At 44.0% G+C, this 19,679-nt stretch overlaps 1 protein-coding gene and 1 long non-coding RNA gene across 8 annotated transcripts in view; both read left to right on the top strand.

Annotated features, from left to right (window-relative positions):
- Positions 1 to 14,660, top strand: part of SPATS2 (spermatogenesis associated serine rich 2) — a 108,425-nt gene extending 93,765 nt beyond the window's left edge. For all 7 annotated transcript variants that reach the window (XM_028532479.2, XM_028532480.2, XM_036019078.1 and 4 more), the window contains 4 exons: positions 3,732 to 3,841; positions 10,637 to 10,739; positions 12,230 to 12,444; positions 13,501 to 14,660. In XM_028532479.2, coding sequence (XP_028388280.1) covers positions 3,732 to 3,841; positions 10,637 to 10,739; positions 12,230 to 12,444; positions 13,501 to 13,812 — 740 coding nt within the window. In that variant the 3' untranslated portion in view covers positions 13,813 to 14,660. The remainder of the gene's footprint in view (positions 1 to 3,731; positions 3,842 to 10,636; positions 10,740 to 12,229; positions 12,445 to 13,500) is intronic.
- A 206-nt stretch (positions 14,661 to 14,866) lies between these two features.
- On the top strand, positions 14,867 to 15,602 carry LOC118499094. Its single transcript, XR_004901605.1, has 2 exons — positions 14,867 to 15,262; positions 15,459 to 15,602. It is a non-coding gene; the product is annotated as an uncharacterized LOC118499094 (long non-coding RNA).
- The last annotated feature ends 4,077 nt before the right edge of the window (positions 15,603 to 19,679 follow it).

Raw genomic sequence — 19,679 nt, 5'->3', positions numbered from 1 at the left:
ATTCCCACTCAGGAAAGCAATCATCAACCCCAGCTGGTGTGGCCCAGTGGATTGAGTGCCGGCCTATGAACCAAAGGGTCACTGGTTCAATTCCCAGTCTAGGGCACATGCCTGGGTTTTAGGCCAGGTCCCGAGTAGAGGGTGTGTGAGAGGTAACCACACATTGATGTTTCCCTCCCTTTCTCCCACCCATCCCCTCTGTCTAAAAATAAATAAATAAAATATTTTTTAAAAACCTTTAAAAAAAAGAAAAGCAATGATCAAATTTTACGGGACAGGAATAGCAGAGTCCCTGCCCTGGTGTAAGAGAAATTTCCTTGGTTCGTCTGGCAGCCCCTAGTTCTGCTTCCCAGGAGGGGTGATTTTGCCCACATCCTCTGTTGCCCCTATTGTCCACTCTGAGAAGTTTCTTTTAAATTTTAAAAAAATTATTATTGTTTGGCAAGATGACAGCATAGGCAGACATGGCTCACCTCTTCATACAAACACATCAAAGTTGCAACTAAAATATAGAATAACCATCACTCAGAACTGTCAGAAATCAAGTTGAATGGAAGTCTGACAACTACAGAACTAAAGAAACCACATCCATCCAGACTGGTAGGAGGGGCACACAGAATAGGCTGGTCCCACACACACACATGGTGGATAACAATTCAGGAGGGCCATCTTGGGAGCTAGGAGTTCCAGCCCCATACCAGCACCCCCAGCCCAGGGTTCCAGTGCCAGGAAGAGAAGTCCCCACAACTTCTGGCTGTAAAAACCAGTGGAGATTGAGTCAGCAGAAGGAACTACTGGAGCCCCAAGCAGTTCCTCTTAAAGAGCCCACACATGGACTCACCTACCTACTCAGACTCATTCTCTCTGAGCTCTAGCTCCTGGGTGGCAGCTTGAGGCCATCAGTGGCACACTGGAAGAGGCTGAAGTGTCAGGCATTGGGCTGAGCAGAGGCCACTGTCCCTTTTCTGAGCCCTCCCCCTGCAGAGCCATAGAGCCCACAGGCTGGTGGCACATCTGAGACTCCATCAACCTGGCTAACACTGTTTTCCCTGCCAGGGAGATCCCAGGAGACTCTGACCCACCCAACTTATGGGTCCACCCAATTTATGGGTCCACCCAAGCTGCTTTTCCATTTGAATGGCTGGCCTTGACTCCTAAATCCTATCAAACAAGCAACAGCTGGCTTCAGTGAGCCCCAGGCCCAGTACTAGCTGTAGCCATCCTAGATTCACAGCTTGGCCTTGCCTGGGAATCTCCAAGCCCAGCACAAGCAGCAGCCATCTCAGGTTGCTGTACAGCTCATATATGGTAGCCCTGGGCAAAACACAAGTGGGGCATGACCTTGGCCTGTACCACCCAAGAATACCCAGAGCCTGTGCACCCAGTGGACAGCTAAAAACTACATTGGAGCACCACCACCCCACCCTCACACAGCTGATCCACCATGGAGGACAGAGGTTGGTAAGCTATCACAGCCAGTCCTTGCAGCTGACTGGCCTGGGTAAATCCCTCCCATTAACCTCCCAACAGCAACCAAGGCTCAACTACAAGAGGAGGGTGTACTCAGCCCACAAAAGGGGCACCTCAAGTACCCAGCTTGGGTGATAGGGGAGGCTGTGCCACTGAACCGACCCTATAGCACACCTACAACATTAGGCCATACTACCAAGACACAGAGCAAAAGCAGCTCTACCTAATACATAGAAACAAACACAGGGAGGCTGCCAAAATGAGGAGGCAAAAAAACATGACCCAAATGAAAGAACAGATCAAAACCCCAGAAAAAGAACTAAATAAAATGGAGAAAAGCAATTATCAGATGTAGAGTTCAAAACACTGGTTATAAGGATACTCAAGGAACTTAGTGAGGACCTCAACAGCATAAAAAAGATCCAGTCAGAAAGGAAGGATACACCAATTGAAATAAAGAACAATTTACAGGGAAACAGCAGTAGAGTGGATGAAGCCAAGAATCAAATCAATGATTTGGAACATAAGGAAGCAAAAAAACAATGAATCAGAACAAGAAAAAAAAACAATCTGAAAAAATGAGGTTAATATAAGAAGCCCCTGGGACTACTTCAAGAGGTCCAACATTCACATCATAGAGGTGCCAGAAGGAGAAAAGCAAGAGTAATAAATTGGGAATCTATTTGAAAAAATAATGAAAGAAAACTTTCCTAATTTGGTGAAGGGGATAGACATGCAAGTCCAGGAAGCACAGGAGTCCCAAACCAGATGGATGCAAAGAGGCCCACTCCAAGACACATCATAATTAAAATGCCAAAGGTTAAAGAGAAAGAGAGAATCTTTTTTTTTAAGATTTTATTTATTTTTACAGAGGGGAGAAAGAGAGGGAGAGAGACATTGATGTGTGAGAGATACATCTGTTGGTTGACTCTCATATGCTGCCCACTGGGAACGCAGGCCACAATCCCGGCATGTACCCTAACTGGGAATTGAACCAGCAACCCTTTGGTTCACAGGCCAGCATCAATCCACTGAGTTGCACCAGCCAAGGCAGAAGATGCTTCTTAACATACTGTGAACAATCTAAATATTCATCATTAGGGAGCTTGGTAAATAATTGTGCTATATCCATGTAGTTGAATACTAATGGGCTGTTAAACAGTGAGGGAGAGCCAATGTATTAATAAGGATTGGACTTCAAGATATATTAAGTAAAAATAGCTAAAGTAAAGGAGAGACCATACATATGATACACACTCATATGTGAGGAGAGGGAAGGGGAGAAAAGTATATATTACGTATGCATAGAATATATTTGGAAGTATACTTACAAAATTAATAATGGTTTTCTCTGGGGAGGGGACCACAAAGTCAGAAGTAGGAAGGACACTTACTTTTCATTCATGTTCATTTATTCTAGGTAATTATTTTTTTTACCGCTGTGCATGTTTTGTTTTAATTTATGTGCTGCTTGATAAAAAAATTATTTGCCTAGGAAGAGGAAAAAGAGAAATGACAAGTGATTTATGAATCTTTATGATTTCATAAAGTGTTTACCTTTAACTGCCTTCAGAGTCTCTCAGGAAGGCAGAAGTCAGACCTTCTGATACAGACACCGGCCCACAGTGTCCAAGTCATTATGGATGAAATGAGACATTCACATGGACTACCGAGTCTGGTGAAGGAAAAGGGACAGCATAGCTTTTCTCTCAAAGGGAGCAAAAGCTGCAGCCTCCGCCATGACAGGCCTTTATTGGGTTTCTCCGCACATTACAAGACGGTCCTCATTTACTATGCACAGGTTCGCTTTAGGTGGTTACCTTTTACAGAAAACAAAGGAGCCAGTGCCGCTAATCACATCACAGAAGAGGGATATTTGCAAATGAAAAGGCAAAAGCAGTTGAACCAGTTACACTCATCCTTGGAAGGTTTAGCATGGTTTTTAGGAAGTTGCTTTGCAGTCAATGTCCTCAATTCAGGGTGAGGGAGTTTTAGCAAGAGCAAGACTCATAGCAGCCTAGGCACATTGCAGGCCTGATTCCCCGCAGGAGAACCTATCCCTGGGTGTGGCTCCTGTGCATCTCTGAGTGGGAGCTGGGCCCACACCACGCAGAATGGTTTACTGCACCTTCGGTGTTTCCATTTTCTGGGTGGCTGGGCAGCTAAGCCTCTGGCTGTCCCATACATCTTGTAAGGCCTGTGCTTCCAGTTCTTTATTCTGTTGAGCAGATCACAAGAGTTTTACTACTTTTTCCCTACAGTGGAAATTTTGCTTGGCCGACAAAAGAAAGCTGAACTTCTAAAGAAGATGACTGATGTGGCTGTTCGAATGTCAGAGGAGCAGTTGGTTGAGCTCAGAGCTGATATCAAGGTAAAATTTCCTTTCCTTTCTGCCTTTCTTCTTGTCCTTGGGGACTAAGGTAGCAAATCTCCATAGTTCATAGCCATGGCTAATATATTGAACTCCTGATCTTCCTTTCAAAACCTGGCCCTCCTCCAGCTTCCCTTTCTCTATAAGTGGTACCATCGTCTGTCCAGTTGTCCAAGCTGGAAACCTTAGGGAATGTCTCCTTTCCTACATGAAATCTATCAGCAGGCCTTGTCCACTTGAATTCCTTCTGAGTCTCACATTTGACCTTTTCACTCCCACCGCCGTTCTTGATCCAGTTACTGTTCTCTCTTGCATGGACTGCTGTAATAGCCCCTTAGCTGATTGCAGCCCTACTCCTCATCACTGCCCCACCCTCTCATCCCTCCAAATCTGTTCCTCATAGGAAACTTTCTGTTGCTTTTAGAATAAAGACTATAATCCTTAGCGTGGGCTATAGGGCTCTGCATGGTCTGGTCTTGCCACCATCCTCATTTCATATCCATGCCCCCCTTGTTCTCAGCTCTAGCCATATTAACTTTTCCTTTCCACAGGCATGTTCTGTTCCCTCCTGCTAGAGGGCTGCTACACAGGCTGCCCTACCCATCCAAATACTCTTCCCTCCCTGCCACTCCCAGCACACACAGTCACTCATGACCTACTCACTCTTCCTGGTTTTCCTGTCATATCCCCTTGTTTTATGCCTTCATAGTGCAGTTATATTCCATATACACTTGATTAACCCGTCATTCCCAGTCCATTGTGAACTTCTCATGGCAGGAACTACTGTCTCTCCTATGCCTAGCATAGTACCTTGGCACATAATAAGTATTCAGTAAATATTTTAAACGTTGGTTGGTCGATTCTGATTTTATAGAGAAAAATGAATAATTTGAGGTGTTGGTTATATTATACTCTATTTATAATGGTTCCTTGTGTTTAACACGCATACATTTTATTTTACTTTTTAACTTTATTTTTCAATTATAGTTGACATTCAGTATTATTATATTTCACATTAATTTCAGTGTACACCATAGTGGTGAGCAATCATATAACTCACAAAGTGATTCCCCCAATATTTCAGGTGCCCACCCAGCACCATGCATAGTCACTACAGTATTATTGGCTGTATTCCCTATGCTATACTTTACGTCCTCGTGACTATTTTGTGACTACCAATTTGTACTTTTTTAAAATATATTTTATTGATTATGCTATTACAGTTGTCCCATTTTCCCCCCTTCACTCCCCTCCACCCTGTATACCCTCTCCCATCCATATCCCCCCTTTAGTGATGTCCATGTGTCATAAATTCTTTAGCTTCTACATTTCCCATACTATTCTTACCCTCCCCCTATCTATTTTCAACCTACAATCTATGCTACTTATTCTCTGTACCTTTTTGCCCTCTCTCCTACTCCCACTCCCTTGTTGCTAACCCTCCATGTGATCTCCATTTCTGTGGTTCTTTTCCTGTTCTAGTTGTTTGCTTAGTTTCTTTTGGTTTTGCTTTAAGTGTGGTTGTTAATAATTGTGAGTTGGCTATCCTTTTACTATACATGTTTTTTCTTTATCCTCTTTTCTTAGATAAGTCCCTTTAACATTTCATAAAATAAGGGCTTGGTGATGATGAACTCCTTTAACTTGACCTTATCTGAGAAGCACTTTATCTGCCCTTCCATTCTAAATGAAAACTTTGCTGGATAGAGTAATCTGGGATATAGGTCCTTGTCTTTCATGACTTGGAATACTTCTTTCCAGACCCTTCTTGTCTGTAAGGTCTCTTTTGAGAGTCTGATGGGAACTCCTTTGTAGGTGACTGTCCCCTTATCTCTTGCTGCTTCTAGGATTCTCTCCTTCATTTTTACCTTGGCTAATGTAATTATGATGTGCCTTGGTGTGTTTCTTCTTGGGTCCAACTTCTTTGGGGCTCTCTGAGCTTCCTGGATTTCCTGGAAGTCTATTTCCTTTGCCATAATGGGGAAGTTCTCCTTTATTATTTATTCAAATACGTGTTCAATCTGTTGCTTTTCTTCTTCCCCTTCTGGTACCCCTATAATTCAGATGTCGGAACGTTTAAAGATGTCCTGGAGGTTCCTAAGCTTCTCCTTGTTTTTTTGTTTTTTTTTAATTCTTATTTCTCCATTCTTTCCTGTTTGGTTGTTTTCTTCTTCCTTCTGGTCCACTCTATTGTTTTGAGTCCCAGTTTCCTTCCCATCACTATTGGTTCTCCGTGCATCTACCTTCATCTCTTTTATGGTAACCTGCATTTTTTCATCTAATTTGCACCCAAAATCAACCAGTTCTGTGAGCTTCCTGATCACCAGTGTTTTGAACTGTGCATCTGATAGATTGGCTATTTCTTGGTTGCTCAAAAGGATGAGTCCTGGGCATTGATCTGTTTTTCTGTTTGAGACATGTCTCTCTCTCTCTCTCTTTTTTTGTTGTTGTTGTTGTTGTTGTTCTGGTCACTCCTGTATGGTGAGGGGTGGAGCCTTAGGTGTTCACCAGGGCTGGGCACCCCAGTCGCTAGATTGTGACGTTGTAATTGGGGGCGGGGGCAGGGGCGGGAGGGAACAATGGCGGTAGTTCCATTCTCCTAGAACCTCAGTCCCTTCTCTGGGATCCTGGGTTGTGCACTCTGCCCTGGTCCACCGTCGCCACCTAACTGGGTCCGTCAGCTGCTGCTTGCGTACTCAGGGTCCACCCGCTGCGATCTTGCATGCCCCAGATGTCTTACGCGCTCCCTCCCGGTTGCCTTACGTGTCCATTTCTCCCTATTCTCCACGAGCCGCGACCTGCACCCGGCTGTTCCTCTCCGCCCCTCCTACCAGTCTGGATGAACGGGTCTACTTCAACTTCTTGGCTGTCCGACTTCCATTCAGATAAATTTTCTGTCAGTTCTGGGTGTTATTCTGCCTCTAAATTGTTGTTCTAATCATGGTTGTGCATGGAGGTACTGTGCGTCCACATATGCCTCCACCTATGCCTCCATCTTGCTGGAAGTCCCCAATTTGTACTTCTTAATCCCTTCACCTTTTCCACTGAGTCCCCCAGCCCTTCTCCCCTCTGACAACCATCAGTTTGTTCTCTGGGTCTTTGAGTCTTTCTGTTGTGTTTGTTCATTTATTCTGTTCTTTAGATCTTGCACATAAGTGAAGTCTTACGGTGTTTGTCTTTCTCTGCCTGACTTACTTCATTTAGCATAATACCCTCTAGGTCCATTCACACTGTCACTAATGGCAAGATTTCATTCTTTTTACTCCTTTTTACTCCATTTACTCCAAGTAATATTCCATTGTATATATGTACCACAACTGTTTTATCCAGTTGTCTATTGATGGGCATATGGATTGCTTCCATGTCTTGGCTATTGTAAATAACGCTGCAGTGAACATGGGGGTGCAGATATCTATTCAAATTAGTGTTTTGAATTATTTTGAATATATACCCAGAAGTAGAATTGCTGGGTCATAAGGCAGTTCCATTTTTAATTTTTTGAGGAACCTCCATACTGTTTTCTGTGGTGGCTACTCTAATCTGCATTCCCACCAGCATTGCACGAGGGTCCCCTTTTCTCCACATCTTTGGCCAGCAGTTGTTGTTTGTTGATTTATTGATAATAGCCATTCTGACAGGTATGAAGTGATATCTCATTGTGGTTTTAATTTGCATTCTCTGATAGTTAGTGACATTGAGCATCTTTTCATATGTCTATTGGCCATGTGTATGTCCTTTTTGGAGAAGTGCCTTTCAGTTCCTCTACCCGTTTTTTAATCAAAGTGTTTGTTTTTTAGGTGTTAAGTTGTCTGAGTTCTTTGTAAATTTTAGAAATTAACCCCTTATCAGATGTATCATTGGTGAGAATATTTTCCCATTCAGTAGGTTGTCTTTTCATTTTGTTGATGGTTTCCTTTGCTGTGCAAAACCTTTTTAGTTTAAAGTAGTCCCGTTTGTCTATTTTTCTTTTATTTCCCTTGCCCAAGAGGATATATAAAAAAATACTGCTACAAGAAATGTCAGCAAGTTGACTGCCTATGTTTTCTTCTAGGACTTGTGTGGTTTGAGTCTTACATTTAAGTCTTTAACCCATTTTGGGTTTATTCTTATTTGTGATATAAGAAGGTGGTCTAGTTTCATTTATTTGCATGTATGATTCCAATTTTCCCAACACCATTTACTGAAGACTATCTGTATCCCATTGCATGTGCTTGCCTCCTTTGTCAAATATTAATTGACCACAGAGGTGTGGGTTTGTCTCTGGGCTTTCTCTTCTGTTCCATTGGCCTCTGTGTCTTATTGGATGCTAGAACCGTGCTATTTTGATCACTATAGATAGCCTTGCAGTATAGTTTGATATCAGGTAGTGTGATACCTCCAACTTTGTTTTTCTTTTTCAAGATTGCTGTGGCTACTTGGGGTCTGTTGTGGATCCATACAAATTTTTGGATTTTTTGTTTTACTTCTGTAAAATGCCTTTGGTATTTTGATGGGGATTGTTTTGAATCTATAGATTGCTTTGATAGTATGGACATTTTAACAATGTTGGTTCTTCCTGTCCATGAGCACAGTATGTGCTCCTAGTTATAAGGCAGGGCAAAAATAGGTTTGCAGCTGTGAGTAGGCAAAACACAGTTTATTCTTATTTATTTATTAATTATTGTATTATTTTCCATAGAAACAACTCTAAACCTACTTTTGCCCCATCCTGTGTTTGTATTTTTTTCAATTTCTTTCTGAAGTATCTTATAATTTTCTAAATATGGGTTTTTTTATCTCCTTGGTTGAATTTATTCCTAGGTATTTTTTTGTGCAGCTATAAGTGGGACTGTTTTCTTAGTTTTCCTTTCTGATAGTTCATTATTAGCAACTGATTTCTGAATATTTATTTTGTACCTGCTACTTTACTGAATTCATTTATCAGTTCCAGTAGTTTTTTGGAGGAATCTTTAGGGTTCTCTAACACTCATGCATTTTAAATTCTTAGCTAAAGAATTGTGTTTCTGAGACTAAGCATGGGAACCCAAGAGAGGTTGGGTTATTCATTGGTAGGTGTAGACACTGGTATTCTAAATAGTTGGCATGGCTCACTGGTATAAACCATGAGCTTTCTGAACAAGGGGAGTTGGCATTCCCTACAGGTGTCCTCATCGTCATTCTGACCCAGTGTTTCAAACACACCCTCATTCATGGTGTTGTTCTCACTTCTTCCTCTTTGACTCTTTTGGAGTGAAATAGCCAAACAATGCAAATTTTAAGTTACCATTTTCTGATTAACTAAAATTCTATTACATAAAATTTTAAAAGATTTTGTTTATTTTTAGAGAGAGGGGAAGGGAGGGAGAAAGAGATGGAGAGAAATGACGATGGTTGCCTCTCACACGTGCCCAACCAGAGCCCAGCTGGCCCATAACCCAGGCACGTGCCCTAACTGGGAATCAAACCAGCAGCCTTTTGCTTTGACGATGACGCTCAACAAATGGAGCCATACTGCTCAGCGCTATATTGCTAAATTTTTAGAAAGTCTTCACATTGATGCAAATCAGTCTCATTCAACTATCTGGGAGAAGTCGGAAACCCCTTTGGAATTAGGTGGGAATTCTGGCTCTCACACACTTCATCTGTTCTCCTTCCCACGTGGTTGAAAAGCTGCTAGAAATATTTCTGCAGGCTGACTAAGGATCTGTTTCTCTCCACATTTGCAGTGTACTGAAGTGGGTGCTATACAATTTAAATGTCTTATTTCCAGATAATTTTATTTCCGTCATTCCTGTTATGTTTTTGGCTCAACCAACTCTAGAACTTGCCTCAGACTTAATCTCAGACTGATATTACATTTCTGAAAGCTTTGTCACAGAGGTTCCTGTGCTTTCCTAGGCCACAGTATACTCGGATGCTTTAGGGCTTCGAGGGCCAGAGGTAATTTTTCTCTCTTCTTTCCCTTTCACTGCTTCTCAAGGGTTCTGATGCATTCACTTCTGCCCCTCGAAAATCCAAAGTGGAGTTAGACCAACGCCAGTCAGAGGACTGCTCCTAGGGCTTCAGTTCTTCTTCTAAATTGTATCTAGAAGAATTACAACTTTTCCTTTTCATCTCCTTCTCATCTGAAAAAAAAAAAGATTCCAGGCTACCTTAGAAATTGTTTATTGAAACAGATTCCCAGAAACACTTTATTTCTAATATGTATTTAATCCCACAATTTCTGTAGTATAGTTTTTGACCTAAGGGGTTGGTTACTTCTCAGCTCAGTTGGCTTAAAAGGATTAAATTATTTGCAGCATAAATTTCTTATTTGTAAAGTTGACTTTTCACATGAATGATTTTCCATCTCAAGAAGTTGTTTCTGTTTCAAGGACCAAAAAATCCTTCTTTATAAAGAGGTGAGGTGGGTTTACTAAGGAAGTTTCCATCTATTTAAATGTTGTAACTTATGAGTGTTTTTGCTACTGCCTCTGCTTCTGTACAAAGTGGAACAATGTAGAGACCAGCCAGCAGTGGAAAGCGGCCCTCTACTGTACATTCTTTCTCCTTCCACTACAGTTTGTCTTAATTGTCCTTAGTGGGCTTTGACCATCAGTGTTTTATAAAGCTCCCACATAGACTTATATTTGGGTCCTGAAGAAAATAACTGAATTTGTCAATCACCCAGCATGGGTAATATTGTGGTCACTGAGCAAACTTTGAAGCAGTAAAAAGAATTCAATTGAAAATAACTGTTTCACCCTTACCTAGCAAGCTGTGGATTCCATGTACACTATGTGTCTTACCTGGAGGCTGTTTTTGCCCTTTCTCCAGCACTTTGTTAGTGAACGTAAATATGACGAGGATCTGGGACGAGTGGCCCGGTTCACCTGTGATGTAGAGACCCTAAAGAAGAACATTGATTCATTCGGACAAGGTGAGAGAGCGGGAGATCCGGGGCAGCGGAGATGGCTGTGAGAAGACCACACTTGACTGACTAGAGATTCAGGGGCGGGTTAGCTTCTCCACTGGTTCTTCAGTGCCCCTCATGTTCGTGTTTCTTTGCTTGTTTTTATGAAAAGTAGTTCTGAGATCTTTAAGAAGTCAGTGGGTGCAGTAAGATGTTTCTCATCCATGCATTCTCCGTTGTGCTAAGAGGTGTATGATATATAGTGTAAACAGCACAGAGCTCTGGCGTCAGACCAAGTTTGAATCCTGCCTCCACGCTGCCCTTTTGCAACCTCATTTTACTCCTCTCCAAAATAGAGGTAACAGTACCTGTGTTGCCGGGTACACAATAGGTACTTAAACAATACCCTCAAGGGGGTGGTGCCTCTACGTTGAGAGTTTGTGTGACACCAGCCCTGAGCTCAGCAGCTTCGTTCTTCCCATCTCAGTATGGAAGTGAAATGTCGGATCCAGGGCTGTGGTTGTGAACTCAGCATTAGTCCAGGCTTAGCGCCAAGAAAAAATCTAGTGGGCAGCATTAAACCATTGAATTCAGACACCATTCTAGTTGGAAATGTTAATGATATTTTTCAGCTTGATTGGTATTTTGAATTTGAGATTATTTTTGTGAACCTTGTGAAGATACATGCTTGTTGTAAACTAGTTCTGTTCATATTAACTAATCTTCATTTTTTATATATTGTGCATCATTCAAATTTTTAAAAAAAGATTTAGCTCTTCCCCTTTCTCTTTCTTTGCAAAGTGTGTACTTTAGAACAGGGGTCCCCAATCCGCTGGGCCATGGACCCTTAGTGGTCTGCAGCCTGTTAGGAACCAGGTGCTGACCTGACCTGTGTCCTACTGTGTCCTATCTCTGCCCCACCCTCACCACCCCCTGCATCCCCCCACCCCCCGCTCCACAGCAGGAGGTGGGTATAGGTGAGAGGAAGAGTCTGAGCTCCACCTCAGATCCCCTGAGCCCAAGCTTGCCTGAGCTCCCCCCGTTCCCCTCCCAGCCCATCACCCGTCTGGAAAAATTGTCTTCCACCAAACCTGTCCCTGGTGCCGAAAAGGTCAGGCCCGCTGCTTTAGTGTTCCTCACATAGAAAACTAAACATACGGCTTACATTGTTATTCCCAGGCTTAGTCCACTGCCAGAGGTAGGGCCAGTTTAGATAGTAGGAAGTGTGGAGAAGTCCTTAGTTGGTGGGGGGATGGGCCACCCTGCTCTGAAACTGCTGTCCTGCTAGTGCAGGAACACTGTTCCTTTACAGTGCGCTGGGGATTTGGAGGGGGCAGGGGGAGAGGGCAGAGGGGAGATTTTCCTTTTCGTTACCCATTTTATAAGATTTTCTTTACAACTACTCAACTAGACAGTTCTTTATCTTAAATTGCTCATTGTGAAGTGGGCAAATAGGGAACCTTACCCTTCATGCTCTTTCGTCATATGACCACATATTTCTTGTATTTCTGTTTCAGTGTCCCATCCAAAGAATAGCTATTCAACCAGGTCCCGATGTGGCTCAGTTACATCTGTGTCCTTGAGTAGCCTGTGTGATGCCTCTGCTGCTTCCTCCTCCACCTGTGCCTCCACTCCCAGCCTTACAAGTGCCAACAAGAAAAACTCGGCACCAGGAGAGACTCCTGCGGGCATGACACACTGCAGCGGCCGGCCCTATCAGCCTCACCGAGAGGTAACCTGGCTTCTGCACAGAGCTGGTTAGGAAGAAAGCTGCCAGATTGTGACAGTTTAAATGCTGACAGCTCTCAGTACTTTATCTTCCTCTCTTTATTCCCATTCCACATCTATTTTGAATCCCTCTAGCCCGAGTTAGTTCCAGAGGAAGCATTTGGTATGTACGTTCCAAGCCACCAGCCAGCTTAGTTTCCTGTTGCCAAGACGGCTGACTTTCTGATGCTGGCAGAGATCCTAGCTGATCATAGGTAGTATCGCCTGGTAATCAGTCACACCGGGAGTCCTGACACCGTCTCGAGGTGGATGAGTTACCACAGTGGCAGGCTCGCCAGAGTGAAGCAGCAGCTCCCAGAAGCAATGCACAGAATATATCAGGGGGCGAGAGAGCGAACCCGGTGCAGTGGAGAGTGAACACCAGAAAGCTGGAGCATAATCATAGTTCTCTTCCTTGATTTGAAAAGATACACAAGCGCAGTTCAAGGCAGTGCTTGGCAGCAGTTCTTCAGAACTGGTGTTTACGTCGGAATTGGAAGACAAGAATAAAATCCCTGCTATAAGCAATCTGGGCTGTAATGTAAAAATGTGCTACATGTCACAGCAGCACAATTGGATCTGTGGTTCATGATATATAGCAAAGAAGATCATAATGATGTTTATTTTATTATATAACAAATGTCTGTCATCTGTACAAATTGCTTTTTATCTGCAAAGTTCAGACACGTGATAAGATTCCTGCCCAATTGAGTGCTTGTAACAACCCAAAGAATATTCTTTGTTCTTCTTTAGCTCCTGCCCAGCTAAAGAAAAGTGAATTCCTCTTCAGTGGGGAAGAGCCTAGAGGTGAAAGGCAGGGGAAAAACAGTGAAAGGCTTGTTATGTCTAATGTAGTGGCTGGGCTAAAGTGGCTGGCAGAATTCTGTGAGTCTTGAGAGGTACTGAGTCTCAAACATGGAATACTACAATTGTGCTTTCAGAATACTCCTGTCAGCTAAACTGGAACAAATGGAGTGCCACAATGCAGAGTGTTTTGAACAAAGCATTCTTGTATCCTTAGGTGTTGCCGGCGAACAGACGAGGAGGACAAGGCTACAGGCCACAAGGCCAAAAGTTTGGTGACCCCACAAACCAAGGGCAGCATGATGGTGTGGGCCGTTACAGAAATAGTTCGTGGTATTCATCTGGTTCCAGGTATCAGAGTGCGCCATCCCGGGCACCAGGAAACACTAGTGAACGTGGCCAGGCTCACTCTGCAGGGACCAGTGGTGCTGGAGCCGGTGTGGAACCCAGCCAGCCCAAGCCCTCGTTCAAAAGGGGCTCCCCACAGCGCAAACCCAGGACCTCTCATCCTGAAGCTGTGAACTCTTGAGGGAAACTCCAGCTGGCCTCTCTTGTCTATGCCACACAATTCAACTTGGTAACTGGACTTGGGGGACCTTATAGTTAGATTTAATAACAAAAAGAAATTTTCACCTATCACTTTTTATGCCATTCTGAATATTTTTTGTTTCTCTTCTTTCCTGATTTCCTCTTACCATTTTTGGAGGGGAAGGGGAAGCTGTTTTTTCCCTTGACCTTTCCCAGTGATATGGATTAATTCTGATTGGTCCTTTCTACCAGGAATCATGGGCAACCGTTGCCAGGTTTCCCAAGGTGAAGCAGGGTTCCTCCCAGGGCACCAGACCTTTCCGTTGCCCGAAGAGGATTTCCTCAGCAACCCCTGCTGCTCAGGCCCTCCGGAGGAGACGGATCAGAGCCCCTCCTGCTGCCTCTCCAGTCCGAGCAGAGCCACATGTGCCTGTCAGGTCCCCTCTCAACAACAGTTTCACCAGGAGAGGCTGCGAGGGGCCGTGCCCCGCACTGCATCGGCCAGATAACCTTCGTCTCCTCCCAGAATGTGCCTGAGACTGACACTCCGATCAGGGTTGCAGTTGCTGGCTTGGCACAGTAGCTTAACCTGCGGCTTCTCATACCTTAGACTGCAAGCCAGTCTTTGGGAAAGGAGCATTTAATTAAAGTTAAAAGAAGGGGGAAAATTTTCTTTGTTTCAATGTTTGAAGATTTTTGTTGTTATTCTCTCTCTTTCCTGAATTGTATTCTCGTCCTGAACCAAATTTATAGCAATGTAATTAGTGTTCATCTAAGGTGGTACCCATCAGAAACCCGCAGTCAGTCTCTATAGTTGCGTAAATAAAAACAACTGCATAAACAGTCCCACGTTTGTTTGCCAGCAGCGAGTGGTTTCATTTCACTACCTGTTTTTCTTTGGGCCTCATGGGGTAGGAATCTCACAGACAGCTTGTTTGGGGCTTAAATGAGGGTCTCTGATACCTCAGTCATCTGTCCACTGCTTGGCTTCAGAACCAAATTAAAATGTGGAAGCGGGGAACGGAATGGGGGGATGAGGGGGATAGAGGAGGGATAAAGCGAACGCAGCCGTTCCTGTGGAAGGATTCATAGGACAGGGAACAGCGGCTCTCTAAAGGAGAGCTTACCAGCTGAGCGAAACCACAGCTGCCAGCAGCTCCCCAGGCAGCCAAAGGCTGTATCAGCACCCTCTCTCCCAGCCTGCCCCTTGACAGGAGTCGTGGATGTAACGGTATAATTGAGTGCCTGCATGTAGCAGGTGGCACTGGTGCCAGACCCTGCCAGCCTGCCCCACCCCCAGCATCTCTGATTTAATAACAGCCGAGCTATTTATTTCTCCAGCATTTGTTCTCCCAAGTCTGAAGCCCTGACTGCAAGTGGCAGTGGTGCAGAACTTAGCCGCCTCAGGGCTTCCCCTGGCTCTGGGATGAAGCTGAGCTGCCAGGGTTCAGGTTGGTTGAACAGATTAGAGAGAAGAAAGAGCGTGTGTGTGTTTGGTACAAAAACAGTAGTGAAGGAGCCCTGGGAAGCCATTTTCTAAAAGGCTGATCACCTCATTCTGGAGAATTTGTCCGACAACACATCAGCCTGCTGGATGTCAGGGAGAAAGCCTTGCTTTTCTGATTAATTGCTTACCTGACTTTATAGGAAATCCAGAGATTGAAGCAACCTTGAAGGATTATGGGTCTATCCCTGTATCCAGGCAAAACTGTATTAACCACCCAGACAGACAGGAAACCACTGCTTGTCAAAGCTGTCTTCAAGTCAAAATTAAAATCTCTTTATAGAAAAGTATTTGAAGATTTTTTTCTGTGACTATAAAAACATTGAAATTGTGAAGATTTTTCTACATTTTGTTTTACTTACAAAAGTACTATTTAAAATATCAAATAATACAGAAATATAAAAGGATAAAATTAAAGCTTCCGTCTTCGCATTCTATTTCTCAGGGTTAGTAATGACTATTAATAATTTGGTATATACTCTTACAGACCTTTTTCAAAGCATACATGTGTGTATACACATGAATATATAGGTTCTTGTTTTTATAAAAGGATCATACTATATGTGTTCTACAATTCTTTTATTTTTATTTAGTATGTATGTATGTATGTATAAATCCTCACACAAGGATGTGTTCCTTGAGTTAGAGAAGAAGGAGAGAGAGAGAGACGGAAGCACTGATGTGAGAGAGAAACATCCATCGGTTGCCTCCTGACGTGCCCCAACCAGGGATCGGACCCCCAACCTTTTGGTGTACGGGATGATACTCCAACCAGCTGAGCACCTGGCTGGGGCTCTATGACTCTTTTTTTAAATCATGACTAAATCATAGTTCATTTTGGGTCTTCTGTTGTAGATATTCTCCTAAATTTTGCCAATTTGACTTTCTTCAGTGAAGGTAAGTTAGGTTCATCTTAAGTTTGCATGTCAGCCCATTCCTTGATCCCCAGAATAGCTCTGGGTTTCCCAAGTGAAGGGAGTCTCCAAACCCGGGGCAACTTCCACTGGCTGGTCGGAGAGGTCCTACCAAATCATCCTGTTTCCTTCCCTTTCCATTGCCTCTTAGAGGTCGATGCTTGCCCTTTGCCCCTTAGAGATAGGACTTGAAACTTCGGGTTCCCTAGCTTTGGCAGTTATGGCCACATGAGAGAGAACATTTAAATTAGCATGACTTCATTATGAACATCAGATATTTCGTAGGCCGCTACTTATGGCAATTCTTAAAATTCACTTTTTAAAAAAGCAAGACAGACTATTTTTTAAAAGATACAAAAGAATACATTATGGAAAGTAAAAAACCCTCCCCTGTCTTCTTTCGCTGACAAGTAGTTACTTATTTATCTTGCCACAATTTTCTGAATTCAAACATACAAATATGTTTTCCTTTCTTTTATATAAATGGGAATCTATACTTCTATAAACTTGCTTTTTCACTTGTCCTTTTATAACTAGTTTTTGTTTTGTTTTACGAAAACTCAATATATAAAAATGGTTAAAAATTTTAAACAGTTTAAAGCGTGATAAAAAATAAACCTCCATCCCACTCTGGACTCTGTTCCACCTGGTGAGGGGTGTATCCCTAAGGCAACACTCTGCATGGAAGATACCGGTGTCCAGGTCCTGACTGCCGTGGCTCAGTTGGTTGGGTGCAGTCGCACGGAGCAAAATGTCACTGGTTCGATCCCCAGCCAAGGCACATCCCTGGGTTGTGGTTCAGTCCCTGGCGGTGGTGCCAGTGGGAGGCAACTGATCAATGTTTCTCTTACCCATGTTCTTGTTCCCTCCTTCTCCCTCCCTTCCCCTTTCTCTAAAATAAATAAATAAAATCTTTTAAGAATATTTTTTAAAAAGGAAACAAGTGTCCAAAACAGTACCTGTGTGGAGGTCACCAACTGATACAAGAAAGCTATTTTTAATTGTCCGGTTTAACCGGTTAGTGCCAGACCATAATGCTGGTAGCCAGACCACACCTGTCAAATCAGTTAAGCTTGACTTCCGGTTGCTTTAGTCACCTCAGCACGTACTTTCCTTCAAACACTGAGGCACCTGCTGTGTCCTAGGCAGGCACTATGCAGAGTTCTGAGGCTGAGATGAATGGTTGTAAACTAACTCTTGCCTCAGCCACTATGCAGCTGAAGGAAATAGAGCGCTTAGCTCTTTTAACTCTTGGAAGCCAGGCCTCGTGGCTAGGCAGTGTGGTAGAGTGGAAAGACCCTGGGCTTTTGAGACACACACTTGGGTTTTAAATCTGGCTTCACAATTTGATAGCCATGTGAGCAGCTAACCTTGGGCAAATAACATCTTTGAACCCCTTTGGGGACTGTAAAGTGGGGACAATGGCAACTACTTCGTTGCTGTGCCAGGTGTCGTAGAGCAATACCCTGGTGTCTCAGTTGACCTATGACTGGTTGAAAAATCACTCACCATAACTCTTCTGGTCTTTGTGTTTCCTACCCTATTAAAAAGCAATGAAAGGCAGCCCTGACTGGTGTGGCTCAGTGGGTTGGGCGTTGTCCCGCATTGCCAAGGGTTGCCAGTTCGATTCCTGGTCAGAGCACATGCCTAGGTTGCCCATTTGGCTCCCTGTTGGGGCGTGTGTGTGGGAAGCAACCAATTAGTTTTTCTCCCTTTCTCCCTTCCTTTCCCTCTCTAAAAAATAAATCTTTTTTTAAAGCAATGAAAGACTAGCCATGCAGACCTCATCAACCCAAAAATAAAATAATCCAGTCATCCTACTCCTTTCACAGGTTTTTCCCAGAGTGCATATCCCTTCTTGTCTGTCTGTCCGCCAGAGCTGTTAGAGGAGCGCTCCCAGTCCCCAGTCGCTGAGCTGTCTGGATGGGGCAGGCCAGACGCGGATGGCACTGACCTGGGTCGACGCAGTCACCAGCACAGCGGAGTGCAGGAGTGAAGCAGGGGGCCAGGGTTTCCCAGGGAGAGACAGAACGTTATTTCCATACAGGTGCAGAGGGGTTTTGTTACCTGCATTGCTACTCTTTACTAAGGAGGAAACTATCTGAAGAAGATTTTTCTGGGTGAGGAAAATACCCACCCACCATCCCACAAACTAGCACAACTGTTCTTCAGCCCGCCCACCCGCCCCTTCACTGCCGTCAAAACAGCAGGAACAAATACCAAAACACCACCCACTCTGATTCCTCAGGGAAAAGTCAGGTCTCCTTTTTATGACTCTTCAGTGTAACCCAGTTAGGCTTTCTCTGAACTTGATTTCAAACAGACCCATTTTCTGGTGTGCTGCTAGAACACAGAGATGGAGATTTCTCACGCACTCCACTCCCTTGCTGGCTCAAGGCAGGTAATTGTGCACAGTCTGCCCTTCGGCTGGAAGAGCCTACAGTCCAGGCCCAGACAGGAAGCCCTGGTCACTGTTCACAGTGGTCACTCGCTACAGGTCACTGTCTGACCGCTCATCAAAGTGACCACACCGTTGCCTTTTAATAGGCTGTCTACCAAAGAACGGGACAAAGCACCCCAGCAGAGTGGCACAGTAAGATACACTGTCAGCTTAGTCAAATCTGGGTTCAGACACGGTTCCTCCACTACCAGCTGTGAGACGGAAAACAGTTTATCTGTTACTAAAACCATGTACCTTCCAGGACTCCCTTGTTTGCAAGTTTATTGTGATTTTCTCACACCAGCTAGGATCATCCACTAAAAAAAGAAAGGAAAATGGGCTTTGTAAAGTGTATCATTAACGACTAGGTTGCACACCTGAACTAATACGAAATAACACTGATATAAACTAATTGAAAAATAAAATTTAACAATAATGCTGCAGTAACCATTGAACACAAGAAAGAAAAGGAATGGCCTAAAATGAGACAGCCAAAGGGCGGCCAAGTACTGGAGGCCTCAGAGTATTCCAAAGTATCTTGTTTATTTCGGTGGGGAAGGGGAGCCTTCAGGGAGGCTTCCTTGTGAGCTCATTTCTGCGGTCCTAGCGCCCAAGGTCATAGGTGGGGGGGGGGGGAACTTGCTAACAACAGTGCTACCACTTTCTGAGATCAACACCCTCAGAAAGGGTCATTTCACACTTAAGAGCTGATGCCCTGTGAGATTAAAACCCACCCCACCCCATCCCTGCCCAACGTCGCCGACCTGGTCAGTGGAGATGTAGAATGCAATCCAGACTAGTCTTGACTTGAAAGCCTGAAATTTTCCCACCCACCTGACACAGCCTTGAAAGCAGAGGATGGCCACACTGGCCAGGACACCGACCTGGGGATCTCCAGGAAGGAGGGTGGCGAGAGTATGAGAGGGGAGGAGAAGGGAGGGGCTCCGGGGCTCTATTCCTCGACAGCCACCTGTTTCCCACCCACACGGCACACTCGGTGACTGCGCCCG

The sequence above is a fragment of the Phyllostomus discolor genome, chromosome 2, assembly GCF_004126475.2.
Source record: "Phyllostomus discolor isolate MPI-MPIP mPhyDis1 chromosome 2, mPhyDis1.pri.v3, whole genome shotgun sequence".
Lineage (NCBI taxonomy): Eukaryota > Metazoa > Chordata > Mammalia > Chiroptera > Phyllostomidae > Phyllostomus > Phyllostomus discolor.
Note: the sequence above shows the minus strand (reverse complement) of the source record. Positions and strands in the feature narration are given on the sequence as shown.